Source organism: Python bivittatus, unplaced genomic scaffold (assembly GCF_059951505.1).
Source record: "Python bivittatus isolate LINGU-HERP-01145 unplaced genomic scaffold, Pbiv_v1 ctg000470_np1212, whole genome shotgun sequence".
Classification (NCBI taxonomy): domain Eukaryota; kingdom Metazoa; phylum Chordata; class Lepidosauria; order Squamata; family Pythonidae; genus Python; species Python bivittatus.
In genome coordinates, this window is record NW_028277065.1 from 1,288,876 (window position 1) to 1,306,129 (window position 17,254).

Genomic DNA, 17,254 nt, shown 5'->3' on the forward strand with positions numbered 1-17,254 from the left:
TTTATGCAGATTTCTGCACTGGGTGCTTTTAGAATTTTTTAAAGGCAATGTTAAGATTCTAGCTTATTCTGTATATTCATGTATAGTATATACATACATGTATACATATGAAGACATTGGATGGAGGGACAGCAGTCAATTAATGAAATGTTTGTTTATAAAAATCTATTAGTGATCAAGGATGCAAAGAATGTTTTCATTCTTTTCTTCACACATTTTGGAAAAAAAACTGGGGCAAAAGAATATGTACTTACTGTATATGAATATGTGATTCTTAGCTTTGCAAATTCCAAAAGAAGAAATTCAGTCAGTAAAATGCTGCCTATTCAAGGCTGCCTCATGCCAAAAGTATTCACAAAAATGGATATAAAGAAGTATAAATGTTTCAGTGTATCTCAGCTTTTCATGGTTTGGCTTTTGGCAATAATGAGAATAATCATCCAGTTTTCAGCGTACAGTTTTAAGGGTTTAAACTATCCAAGTCCAAAGATTTAAATCTACCTTTTTCTGCATTGTGAGCCTTAAAAAGAGATTCTAATAGCTAGCTGTTAGCTCTTTGGTCTTAAAAAAATTTAATTGAAGCAACAGCTAGTACTAGTTTCTAATATCTACCCCTTTCCTGGTTATATAGTCTACATTATACACACACATACACACACATATACATATACATATTCATTCAGCATGCACTGTATGGCATAGCCAAGTAGCTGGCATTGTGTACAGGAACATCTGCACAGTGTATGGGCTAGGCCCTCCCAAATCTAGATGGGAGATTCCATAGGAGGTTGTGGACAGGGCTAAGGTCCTGTGGACTTCCAGATCCAGACAGACAGGCAGATACCAGCCAATCAACCAGATCTTGTGGTAGTAGACAAGGGCCAGAAGACAGCAGTGATGATAAATGTAGTGGTGCCAAATGAGAGCAATATCCGGAAGAAGGAGTATGAGAAGCTGGAGAAGTACCACGGCCTGAAGGAGGAACTAGAGAGGATGTGGAAAGTCAAGGCCAAAGTGGTCCCAGTGGTGGTAGGAGCACTTGGGGCTATGACTCCTAAGCTGGGAAAGTGGCTCCAACAGATCCTAGCAACATCATGAGAGCTCTCTGTCCAGAGAAGTCCAGTGCCAGGAACAGCTAAGATACTGCTCAATATCCTCAAACTCCCAGGCTCTGGGAGAGGACCCAAGATTGAGGAAGACACATACCATGCAAAGGGAACAGACAAATTGTATTTCAGAGACATATGCATATATTTACATACTTCCTTTCTGATGTCAGAAGATGGATGTAAGAGAATAGTATCTAAAGAAGAAGGAAAGCAAATTTCAAAGTGGTCCAAAGAAGTCTTGAATTCTTTTTAAAATACCCTTTTTAAATAAATAAATAGAATATAAAGAATTATAAGGATTTAAAACTAATTGAAAGCAAAAAACTTATTAATTTGAATTATGACAATTTAAAACGGATTGAGGGGCCACTTAAATTTGGAATATTGATTATTGTAAAGTACTTTGGACTTAATTAAACAAATGAAATATCTTCAAAGGAAAAGAATTTTTAAGTCGACTGATTGGTGGATTTTCTTAAACAAAAAGATAAGGGCCATGTGACTATAGAATCATGGAGAGCTGGAAGGGTTTAAAGAGTTAAGAAAAAAAGGGCTCTCTTATTTTTGTTGCTTTATCTAGTTGATTATAAAATTTAAGGAGAGAAATGGCTAATATTAGGAAAGCCACAAAAGAAGGGAGGAAAGGACCATCAACCGGGCAAATAGCGATTACTCCAGAGGCTATACAAAGGATGTTGGAAAAATCTGAAAAGAATATTTCAATGGCAGCTGTAGTCTCACTGACTGAGTCTGTTAAGTAGCTACAGATCAGCCTGGTGAAGACATTAAAGAAGGGGTTGTTGAAGCCCCCACTTTTTTTTTTTTTTTAAAGAATGGGAGGAAAATGACACGAATGTAAAAGTTGACAAGGTGTACAGAATTAACACAAGAAATGAAAAGTTAAGAAATGTACTGAGGAATACACTTGTGCACCTTGTCAGGAAGAAGATAAAAAACCAGGTTCTATGACAACATCTTAACGCTACACTAAGGATTAATAATATCAGAATTAATTGTATAAGAGAAAAAAATATAAAATTGACTCGTTTGATTAGGGATAAGATAATAAGTACTTTTGTAAAACATTGGAAACCCTTGATGGACCTTCATAGAAGTGGTAAGTGGTTTCTGGATTTGCGAAATGAACTGTGTATTGTAATCTTAAAGGTAGTAGAGGGATACTTATTTTGTTTGTAACTGCTGCAAAGCATATAGGAAGTCACTTCTTTAAATATCTTTTTCCTTCTTTCTTTTTTAGTTTCTGCACTTTTCCTCTATCTTTCATTCTTTCTTAATCTCATTTTCTACATTTTTTCATGTTTATGTTTTAATGTGTAAAAATCTCTAATAAAAGATAGATAGATAGATAGATAGATAGATAGATAGATAGATAGATAGATAGATAGATAGATGATAGATATAGAATAGACCTTCATGTCATCATCCTCTGTCATAATTTGAATTAGAATCCAGAGCGTCTTATTTTCGAAGGACAACTGTACAATATGTTGCATAGAGAGCAACAAAATTCTTCTGAGTATTAAGTAACAGTAATTATGCTGAAGTTGAACCTCCCAATCCATAATAGCAAAATATATCATAGAACGGGGCAACAACATGCCATCCTTAATGTTATAATAAAGCACTATAAAATTGAGACATTTTAAATTTTCATTACTTAAAAACTGACAAATTTAGTGTATGTGTGTGTTTATAATTGAGCCTGCAAATTAATCTGATAGAGTTATTTTTTGCTGTTCTTGTTCAATAGTTATAGCTCATGGCTTCACTGAGTTGCGCAAGCCCCTTCGCCACGACAAGGCAGTGATCCATGAACGGGAGAGTTATATTTAGTGAGTATATATATATATATATATATATATATATATATATATATATATAATATATATAATATTATTGAGCCTGCAAATTAGTCCTGCCCTCAACATTAAAATAATACAGACCCTTGGGCAATGACCTCAGGAGAGTTTGTTGTTGTTGTTTATTGTTTTGTTTTTGAATCCATAACACAGTGGCTATTTTGTTCTGTCTAAGGAGACAACTTTTGTTTCTGTTTTTCCCTTTAAATCCTTGGGGAAATAATAAGAAAAATGAGATCCAGTCTTATTGAAATGCTACACAGTATAAGATCTTACTGGTACTTTTAAAAAGACAATAGGAAAAAGATAAAGACATCTCTATGAATAAAGATGGATGAAGATCGTAAGTCATGCACTTACCTTTATTTTGAATTATACACTATTCCCCCCCTTTTTTTCCTTTAAATATTCATAAGTCTTCCCTTCCCTTTCCTTTTCAATTTCAGTGACAATAAAATACCTTATATGTTTCAGTTGTTATAGAGGAATGATTGTTCAGGTACTTTTATTTAAGGAGAGAGAGAGATGAAAATAAGCAGCAGCAGAACTTAAAACACCTTAATTTAGCTAAGCAACAGCATAGAAAGCAAAGCCTTTCCCCACAGTGTTTCGTTTTGCTTTTCCCTTGTTGCCATATAGATCTTCTTTACTTCTTTACTTATTCAGCCTTACTCAGCCAAAGTTTCTTTTTTCCCCCCAGCGTAATCCGCTTGACAAAAAAATGGAATCTGGCTAATCCCAACCTGAATAAGATATTTCCATAACTATTAAAAAAAAAAAAAATAGCAGAGATGGTGATTCTGAGTCAGGCTGAATTTACAAACTCAAATACATAACTCTAGAGCTAATTCTGTAAAAAATCAAAACGTGTTCGATGAATATCAAATGTTGTGTATTATGGTATATTGAACTCATTTCAACAGACAACTAGAATAGATGGTAGAACATTATAGCAGCCTCAACAGTGCCAGTGAAACATGAAGAAACTGAAGAAGAGAGAGAGAGAGAGAGGGACAACCTTTTCTGAGCACAGCTTGGAAATCCTGATATAGAGGATACCCAGCAAACTGATAATTTCTTACCGTTGTAGATTACGTGTGGACAATTACTAGAAATATAGTTGTCTTCCTTTGTTTGTTGTTGTTATTTAACCTTTTAAAGCTATTTGCTGATGTGTAGATTATTCTGCACAAGTAGCAACAACATTGTCCTGGGCTTTTATGCCTAGAAATAATGATGTTGCACCTTGCAATAGTACACAAATAGGACAATATTGTTCTGTTCTTCCTGGTTCTAGTTTCATCGTTTTGAGTTTTTTTGGGGGGGAGGGTCATCCATATACTATGTTTTTCTTATGGTTGGGATATAAGCCACCAGAGTTTGGTTTTAAGATGGGCAGCTGCACAAATGTTTAAAAAAATAAAAACAAACAAACAAACAAATAAATAAATAAGCATCAAAACACGGCAACCTTAAACTTATACAAAATTGCAGTAGTGCGTAGAGATTTCAGATCTCCATTAGTTTAAAACTGATGGAGAGTTTGGTGCCCAACAATTATTCTCTATTATTATTGAGCCCCCAAATCAGATCAGCATTTGTTCTCTATCGAACTCTTCATCTAGAATAATACGGTCCTAGGGAGTACAGAAAAACCTCTAATCGTCAATGGCTGTTCTGTGCTGCCAATGGAGACTGACCTGTTAATAACTTTGGGCAAAATCACAAAGGAAATTAAATAGAAAGTCACTAATGGATGTAGAAGATAAAATCTCACTGAGAGAGGCACAAAGACAATGAAAACAATACAGAAATCTGCATGAATAAAGATGGTGAGTAATTTTACCTTGAATAAGTTATTTCTCTCTTCATCTTTTCATTATTGAGCATAAGCATTCCTTCCCTTTTCCAGCAATTACAGTTCCAGTTAAAACAAACAGATTTCAGTGTCAGCCATTATTCATTTAATCATGATTGTTCAAGCAATGTTATTTAGGAAGAGATGAAAATAAGCAGCACTAAAACTTAGTAACATATGAAGAAGATCTACCACCAACCATAAAACATTACTCTCCACAAAGGTAATTTCCAGCTGCTGACAAAGGGATTGCTGACTTATTTAGATAAAAATTTCACTAACTTGGGTAAATGTAATTCTCTGAAGTTAAAGCTAAAGGCTGAGGTTAATCTCTATCAATTTGCAGATTTACCATTTCTTCGTTTGAACTAATTACAGAACATTTTCCTATTACCTTTTAAAAATATGCACTCATGTTCCATTTTAGTACACACCCACACACAACCCCCCCACCCCTTAATACTGGGGATTCTCTTCAAATGCAAAATAAATTAAACTCAAAATCGCATTCACTTCCAATTTTATTTTTGATGCAATTTTAGTTATTAAACAGAACTGATCATTTCAAATCCTTTTGCTTATGCACACCTTAGTTATCTTAAATGGTTGAAAGTGAAATGTTCTTACCATATTTGCATGGTTTAGTTTGATTGCTCTGTAAGCAAGTCAATCAGTTGTTTGAATCATACTAAACATATTCATCTGGGTCTATCCAATACCTTTAGTTTCATAAGCAGCTTAAATAGGCTCCAATTTGTGTTTTATGAAGTAAGAATGGGAAGTGCAGGACCCCACTCCAGAAAAAAGTTTTCTTCATGGAATGCCAGAATGTAAATTCTTGAGTCCATTCAGAGCCATTTATGAAGAAAATTTAAAATAATATTAATAATAAATAAGTCAATGAAAGAAAAAAAATATACAAATTCTTAGTGCTTAATGTCTCAAACCAACTGTTGGAAAGAATTTTCTTTCCCAAAGAGATTTAAAAATCTTGGGCTTTCCATTCCACTTCAATGGGCATTGTCATTTATATCTGACTTCAAGCCAAATACAGCAATAAAGCTTGATTGCTGCTGAAATTACACTGAGGTACCTGACCCCTGAACTTTACAAAAAAGCAAGATAATTGACTGAGGAGGATGTTTAATTTTGTAGCTTAAATGTTAATGTTAGGTCAAAGGAAAAATTCTTATTTACCTTTGAAATCTCTCTAAAAGGCACTACATAGAAAATATTTAACAGCTCTCCTTTTTCTTCTAGGGATGTCATGATTCCTGATGAAACATGGATAATGACACATCAGGGTTTCTGCTTTTGGAATTTTCAGCGATTTGGGAACTACAAATTATGTACATAACTTTACTACTGACACTGTATCTCATGATGGTAACAGGAAACCTTATCATCATCACTGCTGTTGTTTGTGACCACCACCTTCACACTCCCATGTACTTCTTCCTGATGAATTTAGCCACGCAAGACATTGGTTCAGTTTCAGTCATTCTCCCCAAAGCTGTTTGGAATTCTCTGATGAGTATAAAGACTATTTCTTATTCTGGATGTGTTGCCCAAGTCCTCTTGTGTTTCTTTTTCTGGACTTGCAATTTTTCCCTCCTTACCATTATGGCCTATGATCGGTATGTTGCCATTTGCAGACCTTTACAATATGAAATGGTAATGAACAGGAAGGCTTGCACCAAAATGATTGGCAGCGTGTGGAGTGCCGGGTTTCTTAATGCTTCATTACACACTATTGGAACTTTTCTTACTCATTTCTGCTCTAATGTGATCCATCAGTTTTATTGTGAAACCCCACAGTTACTTAAGCTTGCCTGCTCAGATTCATATGTAATTGAAAATGGAAGTTTAATATTTAGTACTACGTTAGTATTTGGTTGTTTTGTCTTCATCATTGCTACATACGTACAGATCCTCTCTGCTGTTTTAAGAATCCCTTCTGTTCAGGGTAGGAAAAAGGCCTTCTCCACTTGCCTACCACATCTGACTGTCATTTCCATATTTTTGTTTACTGCTGCCTTTGCTTATCTAAGAGACGTATCTGACAGTCCATCCCACCTTGATTTCATAATTACAATAATGTATTCCATTATTCCCCCCCTGATGAATCCATTAATCTACAGCATGAGAAACAGGGACATCAAAGTTGCTCTTTCAAGACTTTTTGGTCAGAGGTCATGTCATTTTAAAAAAGTGTGAATTGGATTCTTTTGGATATTTTTGCATTTGATCAGGAAAGAGAAAAATAGACATATGATGTGTGCCTTATGTAACCATGCCCCACTTGTCAGGACCATATCTTAGGTTAGAAAGTTTATGTTACTGACTTATGAGATTGGCCTCGCCTCTGCTAAGACTGAGGCTCTCATGGTCCATTGAACCAACAGTGACCCCTGGTGAGTGTGGCACAAGTCCCTATAGTTTTCTTGGCAACATTATTGAAAGTAACTTGCCAATTCCTTCCTTCATTTCCCCATCTCATATGGGCAGTCTCCTTCAAGTCAAGTTCAATTCCAGGCAAATTCATGCAGGGCTACCTTTAGACACCTGTACGCCCTGGGCACATTTAGATTTATTGACTCCCCATAGTGCATCATAAGAAATAAGAGATTTTTATTTCTTGAGCTATTTTTTGCAATAATTCAGCTTCAAAGTGCAGTAATTATAGGCATAACAATAGCAATATTGACATAATTATAATAGATGTTCGGATATTCAAATTGTGATTTTACTGGTATTTTCATACTTTTACTTTAAAAATATTGCAGGCTCTTTGGGAGGTTATATCTGGTCTACCTTCCAAGTATAATGGCCAAAACAGTTCACTTAGTTTTCTGAGACAAGCCATGATTGAGTAGGGTGTGCCTCCCAGTTTGTTAATGGCTTAACTATTTGAAAGCCTTTCTTCAGAAAATATCTATTTGTTTTTACTTTTGTCAGGGCATGTAAAATATACTGAAAAGGAATGTAAAATATCAACCCTGTCAATATGAGAGTTGATTGCAAAAACTAAATTGTTAGGGGATGCTAAATTAGCCTATAATTATACTGATATACACCAAGTCTAGGGAAAAGTTTGGTTCTGTTAACATTTCAGTATATGGAAAATAGAGTCATTTGATTCAATTCACTTTAAGCATGAGGTATTCTATGCTGGAAATATAGCTTTGGTTAAATGTGAAAACTATTGTCTTTTATTGTTCACACATTCCTGTTTAAAAAAATAAAGCAAATAATATGTATTTATTTAAATATCTAATTCTCAATGCTTTGCGTATTCCAAAAGAAGAATTTCAGCCAGTAAAATTGCTGCCTATTCAAGGTTGCTTCACAGATAAAAGGATTCAGAAGTACAGTATGTATATGTATATGTATATCTATATGTATAAGTGTATGCATATACATACAACTGTAAATGTTTCAATTGCTGCCTGTTCAGGACAGACTCACAGGCAAAAGGATTCAGAAATATTCATATTTATATATGTATATGTATATAAACAACTGTAAATGCTTCAAAATGTCTTAACTTATCATGGATTGGCATTTAGCTATAATGAGAATAATCATCCCATTTCCAACCAGCCATTTTAGGGGCTTTAATTATTCAAGTCCATCGGTTTAAATATACGTCTTTCTGCCTTGCGAGCGTTTAAAATAGATTCTAATAACCAGCTGTTATCTCTTTGGTTTTAAAATAGGTACCCGAGGCAACAATGAGTACTACTTCCTTATGTATGTACCAATGTGTTAACAATAAGAAGAGTTCAGAGAATCTATTTCTGCTGTACAGCCATCAATTTACATGTGTAGATGTGTAGTTCAAAGTAATATCAATGTCTGCAAATGTGAAAAATATCTCCAATCAAATAATTTTTATTTATTCATTTATAAATCAAATTTATATCACTGCCCAACTCCCCCACAAGGAGGGACTCTGGGCGGTTCACAACCCAACAATTTAAAACCAATAAAAACATAAATAATACAGCATGAAATACAATTATTAAATATGATGAAATCCAACCGATGGTGGTATTGTTGCAGCCTGTGACCAGATAATATTAGTCAGTCAGGACTAAAGAACCAGCCAGCCCCAAAACTGACCACTCCCATCCCCACCCCATGCATGATGACAAAACCAGGTCTTCAGTTTCTTTCTGAAGTCTAAGAGGGAGGGGGCCAACCTCACTTCTGGGGGAAGAGTGTTCCAAAAAGCGGGGGGGATGCTGCAGAGAAGGCTCACCTCCTGGACCCCGTCAGATGAAATTCTCTTGCAGACGGGGTCCGTTGCATGCCCTCTCTGCATGACCGGGTGGGACAGGTTGATGTGACGGGCATGAGACGGTCCTTCAGGTACCCTGGACCCATGCCATGTAGGGCTTTAAAAGTAATAACCAACGCCTTGAATTGGACCCGGAGGCAAACTGGCATCCAGTGCAGCTCACAGAGCAAAGGTGTTATATGTGCTGATCTTGATGTACCTAAAATCATCCGTGCTGCTGCATTCTGGACCAGTTGAAGCTTCCGGATACTCTTCGAGGGTAGCCCCATGAAGAGCGTGTTACAATAGTCTATATGGGAGATGAATATATGCAACTACTTCTTCCCAGAACAGAACAATTTTAGGACACTGCAAAAACCTAGATTTTTTCTTGCTGCGTCACCAAGAAAGCATTGATTACTGATTCCTACACTGTGTAAATGCACTTGAGTTTAATTAGTCAGAAACAGCCTAAAGGCTACTCATTTTTTGATACAGATGTTAAGTTAGTTTTCCAATGTTTAGACAAAATGTGAGTCTCCAATTCCCAATTCCAAAGAGTCTTTAGAATCTGCATATCAAATTTATTTATCAATTAAAAGTATTTTTAATAAATATTTCGGGGGTTGTCTCATAAAGTTTACTGATTATTTTTAGTAATGTATCTGCCTCTGTAGCTAAAAATAACACTGGTCCAAAGGTAAATTAATGTTGTAGTTAGAATTACTACCAGTGGGTAACAACACGAAAATAACCTTTAGCCTTTAACATAGGAAATGATCAAAACTTTTTGTAACACCCAATAATTGCTCTAAAATTAAAATCACAGCATCTATATAATTTCCCATATAACAGGTGTTTTTATCAAGAGTAAGGTCTGCAGGACCCCATGGTGTCATTTTGGCATGAGAAAAAGAATCAAATGTAAATTTCCAAAAATGCCATATCACCATTTTCAAATAGATTTAATAGTGTCAGGAGACTTATCCATTCTACTACAGTCTGAACCCCAAATGCTGCAATTAATGCTATGTATCAAAATTTCAAAAGAGCCAGGGAAGGAGAATTTATGCCAAGTGAAACCACCCTATACCATACAATTTGGTATTCATCAAAAGGTAGGTAACGTGAAGAACGATACATTTCTAGGTTAGAAATACCAAAGGTCCTATCTTTGACTAACAACTCCACTTTTTTCAATTTCTGAACTGAAGAATCCATAGCACTGAGGGTATATTGAGTTTTTGAAAATCTTTTCCAGATGGGAATTCTCCATACAGTCTAAATTTGATCTACATCGAACACAATAGCTATATCAGAGGATTAAAACATCTGTTTATATCAGTTATGTGTTCAACCTGTAAAGCATGCCTTGGTGACTTCTCTGGGTAACTGAGATATATGTCATATGGTGCTACCTTACAAAACCACTCAGAATTTTCAACAGGTACAGAATGAGGTGGCAGAAGTATTTATGGATATGCCATGATAATGCCCTGGTAAAACCTTTGCTGCTTAACATAAAATAACAATTTCATACAAATGGTGAGTTTGCATCACAATTTCCTGACATTCTGAGGTGTGGAGGACAACCTATGCAAATGTTTCTCGAAACGTAAGAGACACATAGATGATCGATATAATAGATCAATATGTTACATCACCAGAAGCATAAGATGTTTCCATTCTATTTTCCTGATCAATCTTCCCATCGTGTTTTCATTATCCAATAATTCCACATTTCCTTCTTGAATTTTAGTAATCATTTTCTTCACTCTCTCTTTCCTTCATTTATGTGCTAACCATCTTCCTGGTTTATTAGCAAATTCAAAATGTCTCTCCAAAAGATGGCTGGGAACAGCTCCTACTCAGTAAAATCTTTCCCAATCTTTGATTTCCAGGATAATACACAGCAAACTGTTTGAAAAGGGCTGACAGGTATTTTTAGGGATTATTTATACCACGAGGAACTCAGAATACATCTGCATGTCACCATCATGTCATTATTTAAAGAAGAATCCAAAGCATCTTATTTTCTAATGATAAATGGACAATGTGCTGCCTGAACACCAACAACATTCTTCTGAGTATTAAGTCACAGTAATTATGCTGAAGTTGAACCTCCCATCCCATAAAAAGCAAAATAAATGATAGAAGGATTTGATAACCTGCCATCCTTTATCTGAAATAAATAAATAAACAAAATAATAAAAGCTTAGATTTTCATTACCTAAAAACTGTTGAAGTCAGATTTACTTCTCATCTAACTTTCATTATTAAGCATGCAAATTAGTTGCCTCTCTTTCTCTCTCTCTCTTTCTCTCCCCCCCCCCCCCCCAATTATTATAATAAAGACACATGGGCAATGAATTAAGGAGTTTTAGTTGCTTTTTTTTTTTTTTAATCACTCCACAGTAGCTTTTTTGTACTATCAATGGAGGGAGCTCTTTCACAAAAGCCTTTGGGGAAATGGCAAGAAAAATTATATAAAATCTCATGGAAATGCATCACAGCATAAAACCTTACTGATGGCTCCAGAAAGACAATTAAAAATAAAATAAGAAATCTGCATGAATAAGCATGGTTGAAGATGGTGAGTCATTCACTTACTCTATTTTGAATTATCCATAATTTCTCCCTTTCTTCTTTTAAATATTCATACGTCTTTCCCTCCATACTTTTTTTTTGCAATCACAGTTCCAATAAGATACAGATTATAATATAAGTGTTAGCTGCCTGTAGAGAAATTATTCTTCAGGCACTTTTATTTGGAGAGAGAGATGAAAATAAACAGCACAAGAACTTAATACATCTTAAATAAATCAAGCAACAACAAAGAAAGGAAGTCCTTTCCCCCACAGTTCTCACCCCCTCCCTCAGTTATTGTACAGACATTCTTCACTTATTCAGGTTAAAGGCTGAGATTTGGCTGAATATGAAGGTTTACCATGGCTTCATGTAATTATTTTTCAAGTTCTTTTCCTTTAATCAGTTTAATTATGCCCTCATTTTCACTTCTAATATATCCTTGAAACCTAGGGCTGTATGAATATTTAAATTGGACTCTTTGAAAACATTTTCATCACTTTCTAAACAAGGTGACCATCTAGATAGAGTGATTGATTCAAATTAAGTTGTCAAATAAAATTAAAAGCTATGATTTGAAGCCATTCTTCATAATCCTCATTTTGTACAGAACAAGGTAGAGATGAGAAGGTCATTCAAAGCATTTAAAAATATAATAATAATTCAAATACTGCAGTTCATTGTGACCATTTAACAAGAAGCTTTAAAATGATAGCTTAAAAAGTAATGAAACAAAAACAGCTATCTTCATCCACACTTGCCAAAATAATTAAATGTGGTGAATTCTCACACAAATGAGATGTTTCTATAGCAATTAAAGAAAGGAGTTTAGATAGAATTCTTAATTCGAATTAAGTAGTCAAATAAATATGTAGGCTCTGATCTGAAACCATTCTTCACAATCCTCATTTCTTGTAGAACAAAGTAGAGATGGGAAGGTCATCCAAAGGATTATTGGTTTGTTGTTTTTGTAAATATGAAGGCCATAATTTATCAATAATAATAATAATAATAATAATAATAATAATAATAATAATAACCCTTTAAAACAGTGGTTTAAAAAATAATGAGACAAAAACAATTACTTCATCCACTTTTGCCAAAAAAGTTAAATGTGGCTACTCCCAAAACAAATAATATGTTTCTATAACAACAATTAAAATTTGTGTATTATGGTACATTGAATTCATTTCAACAAATAACGGTAGCATATTATACCTGCCCAAGCTGTTCCAGTTAAAGATGTTTGGAAAGAGAGATGGAGAGAGGGAGAAGGAGGGAGATAGCAACCTCAAAAATGTCACATTGACATCTTTGAATACCTGGATTCAAATCCAACTTCCAGCAGCTTTTATCTGACTAGATAAAAAAGATTTGTCTACTTTAGGTTCCTAGTTCTGATTATCTTTGGGTTAGAAAATGCTATTAAACAAACAAGCAAACAGAGTCAAAAGTCTCTAAGCCCAAGACTATAAGATAATGCCCTAAGGGTTGAGGGTGATTAAAGATCTGTAAGAGTCATCACTCTTAAGTTTCAACACAAATGCTATTTCTCAGAATGTTTTACATAAATCTGGAGAATTAGGTTTTAATGCAATAATCACTAAAAGCTGACCCATCACTCTACAAATCACTCCAAACAGTACTGAATAGGAATTTTTTTAACAATACTCCTCTTTCTTCCAGGTGTATCATTATTAAGACTGGATAATGACACATCCGAGTTTCTTCTCTGGGAGTTCTCAAAGGTTTGGGAGTTACAGTTGATGCAAATAGCTTTACTGCTGATACTGTATTTAATGACAGTAACAGGGAACCTTCTCCTCATCTCTGCTGTTATTTTGGACCACCACCTTCATACCCCCATGTACTTCTTCCTGATGAATTTAGCCATGCAGGACATCAGTTCGGTTTCAATCATTATCCCCAAAGCTGTTTTTAATACCCTCATGAAGATAAGGACTATTTCTCATTCTGGATGTGTTGCCCAAGTCCTGTTGTTCGTCTTTTTCCTGGGCTGTGATGTTTCCCTCCTTACTGTCATGGCCTATGATCGGTATGTTGCCATTTGTAATCCTTTACGATATGAAATGATAATGAACAGGAAGTCTTGCACCAAAATGGTTGGTAATGTATGGACTGCCAGCCTTCTCAATGCTTCATTACACACTACTGTCACTTTTATTACTCCTTTCTGCTCTAATATGATCAACCAGTTCTTCTGTGAAATCCCGTATTTACTTAAGATTGCCTGCCCTGATTTATATGTAACTGAAATTGGAGTTATAATCTTCAGTGCTTCATTAGTACTTGGTTGCTTTGCCTTTGTCATTGTGACTTATGTGCATGTCTTTTCTGCTGTACTGCGAATTCCTTCTGATCAAGGAAGGAAAAAGGCCTTCTCCACTTGCCTACCTCACCTCATTGTCTTCTCCCTATTTGTGTTTACTGCTTGCTTTGCTTATCTAAAGCCTGTAGCTGACTGTCCATCACATCTTGACTTCGTAATAACAATAATGTATTCCATTATTCCCCCCATGATGAATCCATTAATCTACAGCTTGAGAAACAAGGACATCAAAGTTGCTATTTCCAGACTTTTTGGTCAGAGGTTATTGTTCTTTAAGGAGAATGGGCTGTGCATTTACCAATTTTTGAATTTGAAAAGGAAAGTAAGAAAGCAGACATAGGGTATAAATACTTATGAAACCGTCTCCCACTTTCCAATACATTAGCTTAAGTTGGAAAGTTTATTTTATTCATTGATGAGATTGGAACGATCTCAGATAAGACTGAATATTGCTATGGTCCACTGAGACAGCCCTGACTTATGGTGAATATGTTGACAAATCTCTGCAATTTTTTTTGCTAACAATCCTGTGCGTGACCCATTTTTTTTTCTTTTTCCCCCTTCTTGCAGAGCAGAGCAAGTGCCTAACCAATCTCTTCCTGAGCTGATTTTCTCTGCACTGCAACATGTCCCTAAAAAGTGCTTACCACAAGTTAACAAGCTGAGCTGTGTTACCTTGATTGCTGTTTTGAACCCGACCGGCTAAATTATGAAAGAGTGTAGAATAATTGAAATGAAAAGTAGAATTTACCACCTCTGATTCTTCTGTATAGTATCTCATGTTAACAATTGCCAAAGTCACCAGGATGAGTTAGAAAGAATATCACTAATAAGAGAGAGATGAAAATTCAGTATCCCCATTTCCCAATCATTATGGAGAGGGGGGAGTACATAGTCTGTAATTTTTGGTAATTGTTTAATCAATTCTGTAACCGCGTAACCAACTCCATAATTCTGAATCAGTCTATATTTCTCCTAGAAGCACATAACACATCACTAAGGTTAGTCCATATACATTGCCTGAGGTTGTTCTTGATACGTGTAAATTCATGTGGATAGATCTGAGCTCAGATGAAATAGTAACTTAGGAAATACAGTACATATTTATAAGAAAATAAAATAGAAATCCAAGAAAAGGAAAGGAAAGGAAAGGAAAGGAAAGGAAAGGAAAGGAAAGGAAAGGAAAGGAAAGGAAAGGAAAGGAAAGGAAAGGAAAGGAAAGGAAAGGAAAGGAAAGGAAAGGAAAGGAAAGAACGTGGGAGGGAGGGAGGAAGGATGGAGAGGAGAGGAGAGGAGAGGAGAGGAGAGGAGAGGAGAGGAGAGGAGAGGAGAGGAGAGGAGAGGAGAGGAGAGGAGAGGAGAGGAGAGGAGAGGAGAGGAGAGGAGAGAATGAAAATTAAAAAAAAGATTTAAAAATAATAAAAAAAACTTTTTTATCTTGTTTTTCATTTTTTTAAAAAAATACGATGTGATTTAGAGTATAGCTAAATATAGCAATCAAATATTTAATCACATTGTATGTGTCTGTGACAGTCCATGACACCTTATCTTCATAACATCAGTAATGTATTCCATTAATCCTTCTATTTTGAATCCATTAATCTATAGTTTGAAAAAAGTGCTTACCACAAAATAACAAGCTCAGCTTTGTTACCTTAAATAGTTGATTAGAACTCGACCAGGGACATCAAAGTCAGTCTTTCACGAGTTTTTGGTCAAGAGTTATTGTTTTTTTAAGAAGAATGAACTGCGCAGCTACCTGTTTTTGAATTTCAACAAGAAAGTGAAAGCACAGACATGGGGTATAAAAGCTTACTGTATGTAGCATCTCCAAATCTGCAATACATTACGTTAAATTAGAAAGTTTGTTTTATTAGTTTATTAGATTGAACTATCTCTGTTAAGGCTGAACGTTATTATGGTGCACTGAGCCATCTCGGATTCTTGGTGACTATAGGGACATGTCCGTGCAATTTTTTTGCCAACATGTTAAGAACTGGCCTGAGAGAGAGCATTCACTGCAAGGACATCCGGCTGGATAGGGCAGGAGCAAGACTAATTTTTCCTAGGTTCTAATACATTGCCTTAACTACTAGACTATACTGGTTGTTTTTGTTACAATTCTCTCACTAAAGTTTATCTCTTTTGTCTAGTGTTTCAGATTCAAAATTGATTCTCACAGCAATACTCTGGCAATAACATGTAACTAAGAGAGATGAAATTAGAATTAAATGATATGAAATATTTAATTGAATGAAAATTTATATATTTCCAATACAGTTGCACTACAGAACATTTGTTTGTTTGTTTGTTTGTTTGTTTGTTTACAGGACAAGAGAGCTACCACTTTTTGAAACATCAAATAACCCATCCAACTCACTCTTTATGCAAAAAGTTTACCTTCTTCTATTAAGAGAGTCTCCGTAAAAAAAGGGAAGAAAAGGAAAAAGCAAATTTGGCTTAAACAGGATTTGATCAGTTTACTTATCTGCAGTATTTAACTTGGTATATTTCTTGCTTGTTCAAGGAAATATGGTTAAAATAAAAATGGAGTTTCCCATGACATCTGAACCTTTTTTCTTTATCTTTAATAGAAATGACACTTTATACCATTCCAGCTGATTTTCTGCTGGTCTCCATTACATTTTTAATCATAATTTGTGATTGCTCCTCCATGTAATATTCTGAGTAAATTTGATACAGGTACTGTAATGAGAATTTGGAAACAACTGATAACCAAGATCTCAAATATTATTTAGTATTAGCAGTACTGGAAGCATGGTGTTTTAGTTAAGAGGAACCAAGTGTGTTTAAGAGTAGAGTAACGAGATCATGCAGACATTTTTATTCACTAGCTGGAGTGGTTTCATATGTCATTCAACTTATTTGCAATGTATGTATGTAGTGTCAGGCCATCTTTCCCTACAATTCTGATGCATGAATGGTAGTTCGTCTTCCCAAATAATATGAGTGCATCACTTTTCTAAGTAAACATGGTCTCAGGACTCATTCAAACATTACAAAACGACTCATTTTTTAAAAAGGTTTCTAAAGGGAAATATAGCGAATGTGGTGCAATAATATCTCACTAATTCTTTAACCTTTGCATCCAAACTTACTTCTAGTAGCATACACATGACATGAAGCCAAGGTGCAAATCAAACAAGTTCTCCACATGCATTTCAGTAA

General features: G+C 35.0%; 2 protein-coding genes across 2 annotated transcripts; both read left to right on the forward strand.

Annotated features, from left to right (window-relative positions):
* The first annotated feature begins 6,131 nt into the window (after positions 1-6,131).
* Positions 6,132-7,064, forward strand: LOC148215551 (olfactory receptor 14I1-like). Its single transcript, XM_088142952.1, has one exon. It carries the CDS (start codon positions 6,132-6,134, stop codon positions 7,062-7,064), a length of 933 nt encoding a protein of 310 aa, XP_087999078.1.
* A 4,645-nt stretch (positions 7,065-11,709) lies between these two features.
* Positions 11,710-14,405, forward strand: LOC148215552 (olfactory receptor 14I1-like). Its single transcript, XM_088142954.1, has 2 exons — positions 11,710-11,722; positions 13,402-14,405. Exons 1-2 carry the CDS (start codon positions 11,710-11,712, stop codon positions 14,403-14,405), a joined length of 1,017 nt encoding a protein of 338 aa, XP_087999080.1.
* The last annotated feature ends 2,849 nt before the right edge of the window (positions 14,406-17,254 follow it).

Excerpts from the sequence above, each read along its gene's own strand:
- LOC148215551 (XM_088142952.1), top strand. The coding sequence starts at position 6,132 with ATGGATAATGACACATCAGGGTTTCTGCTTTTGGAATTTTCAGCGATT.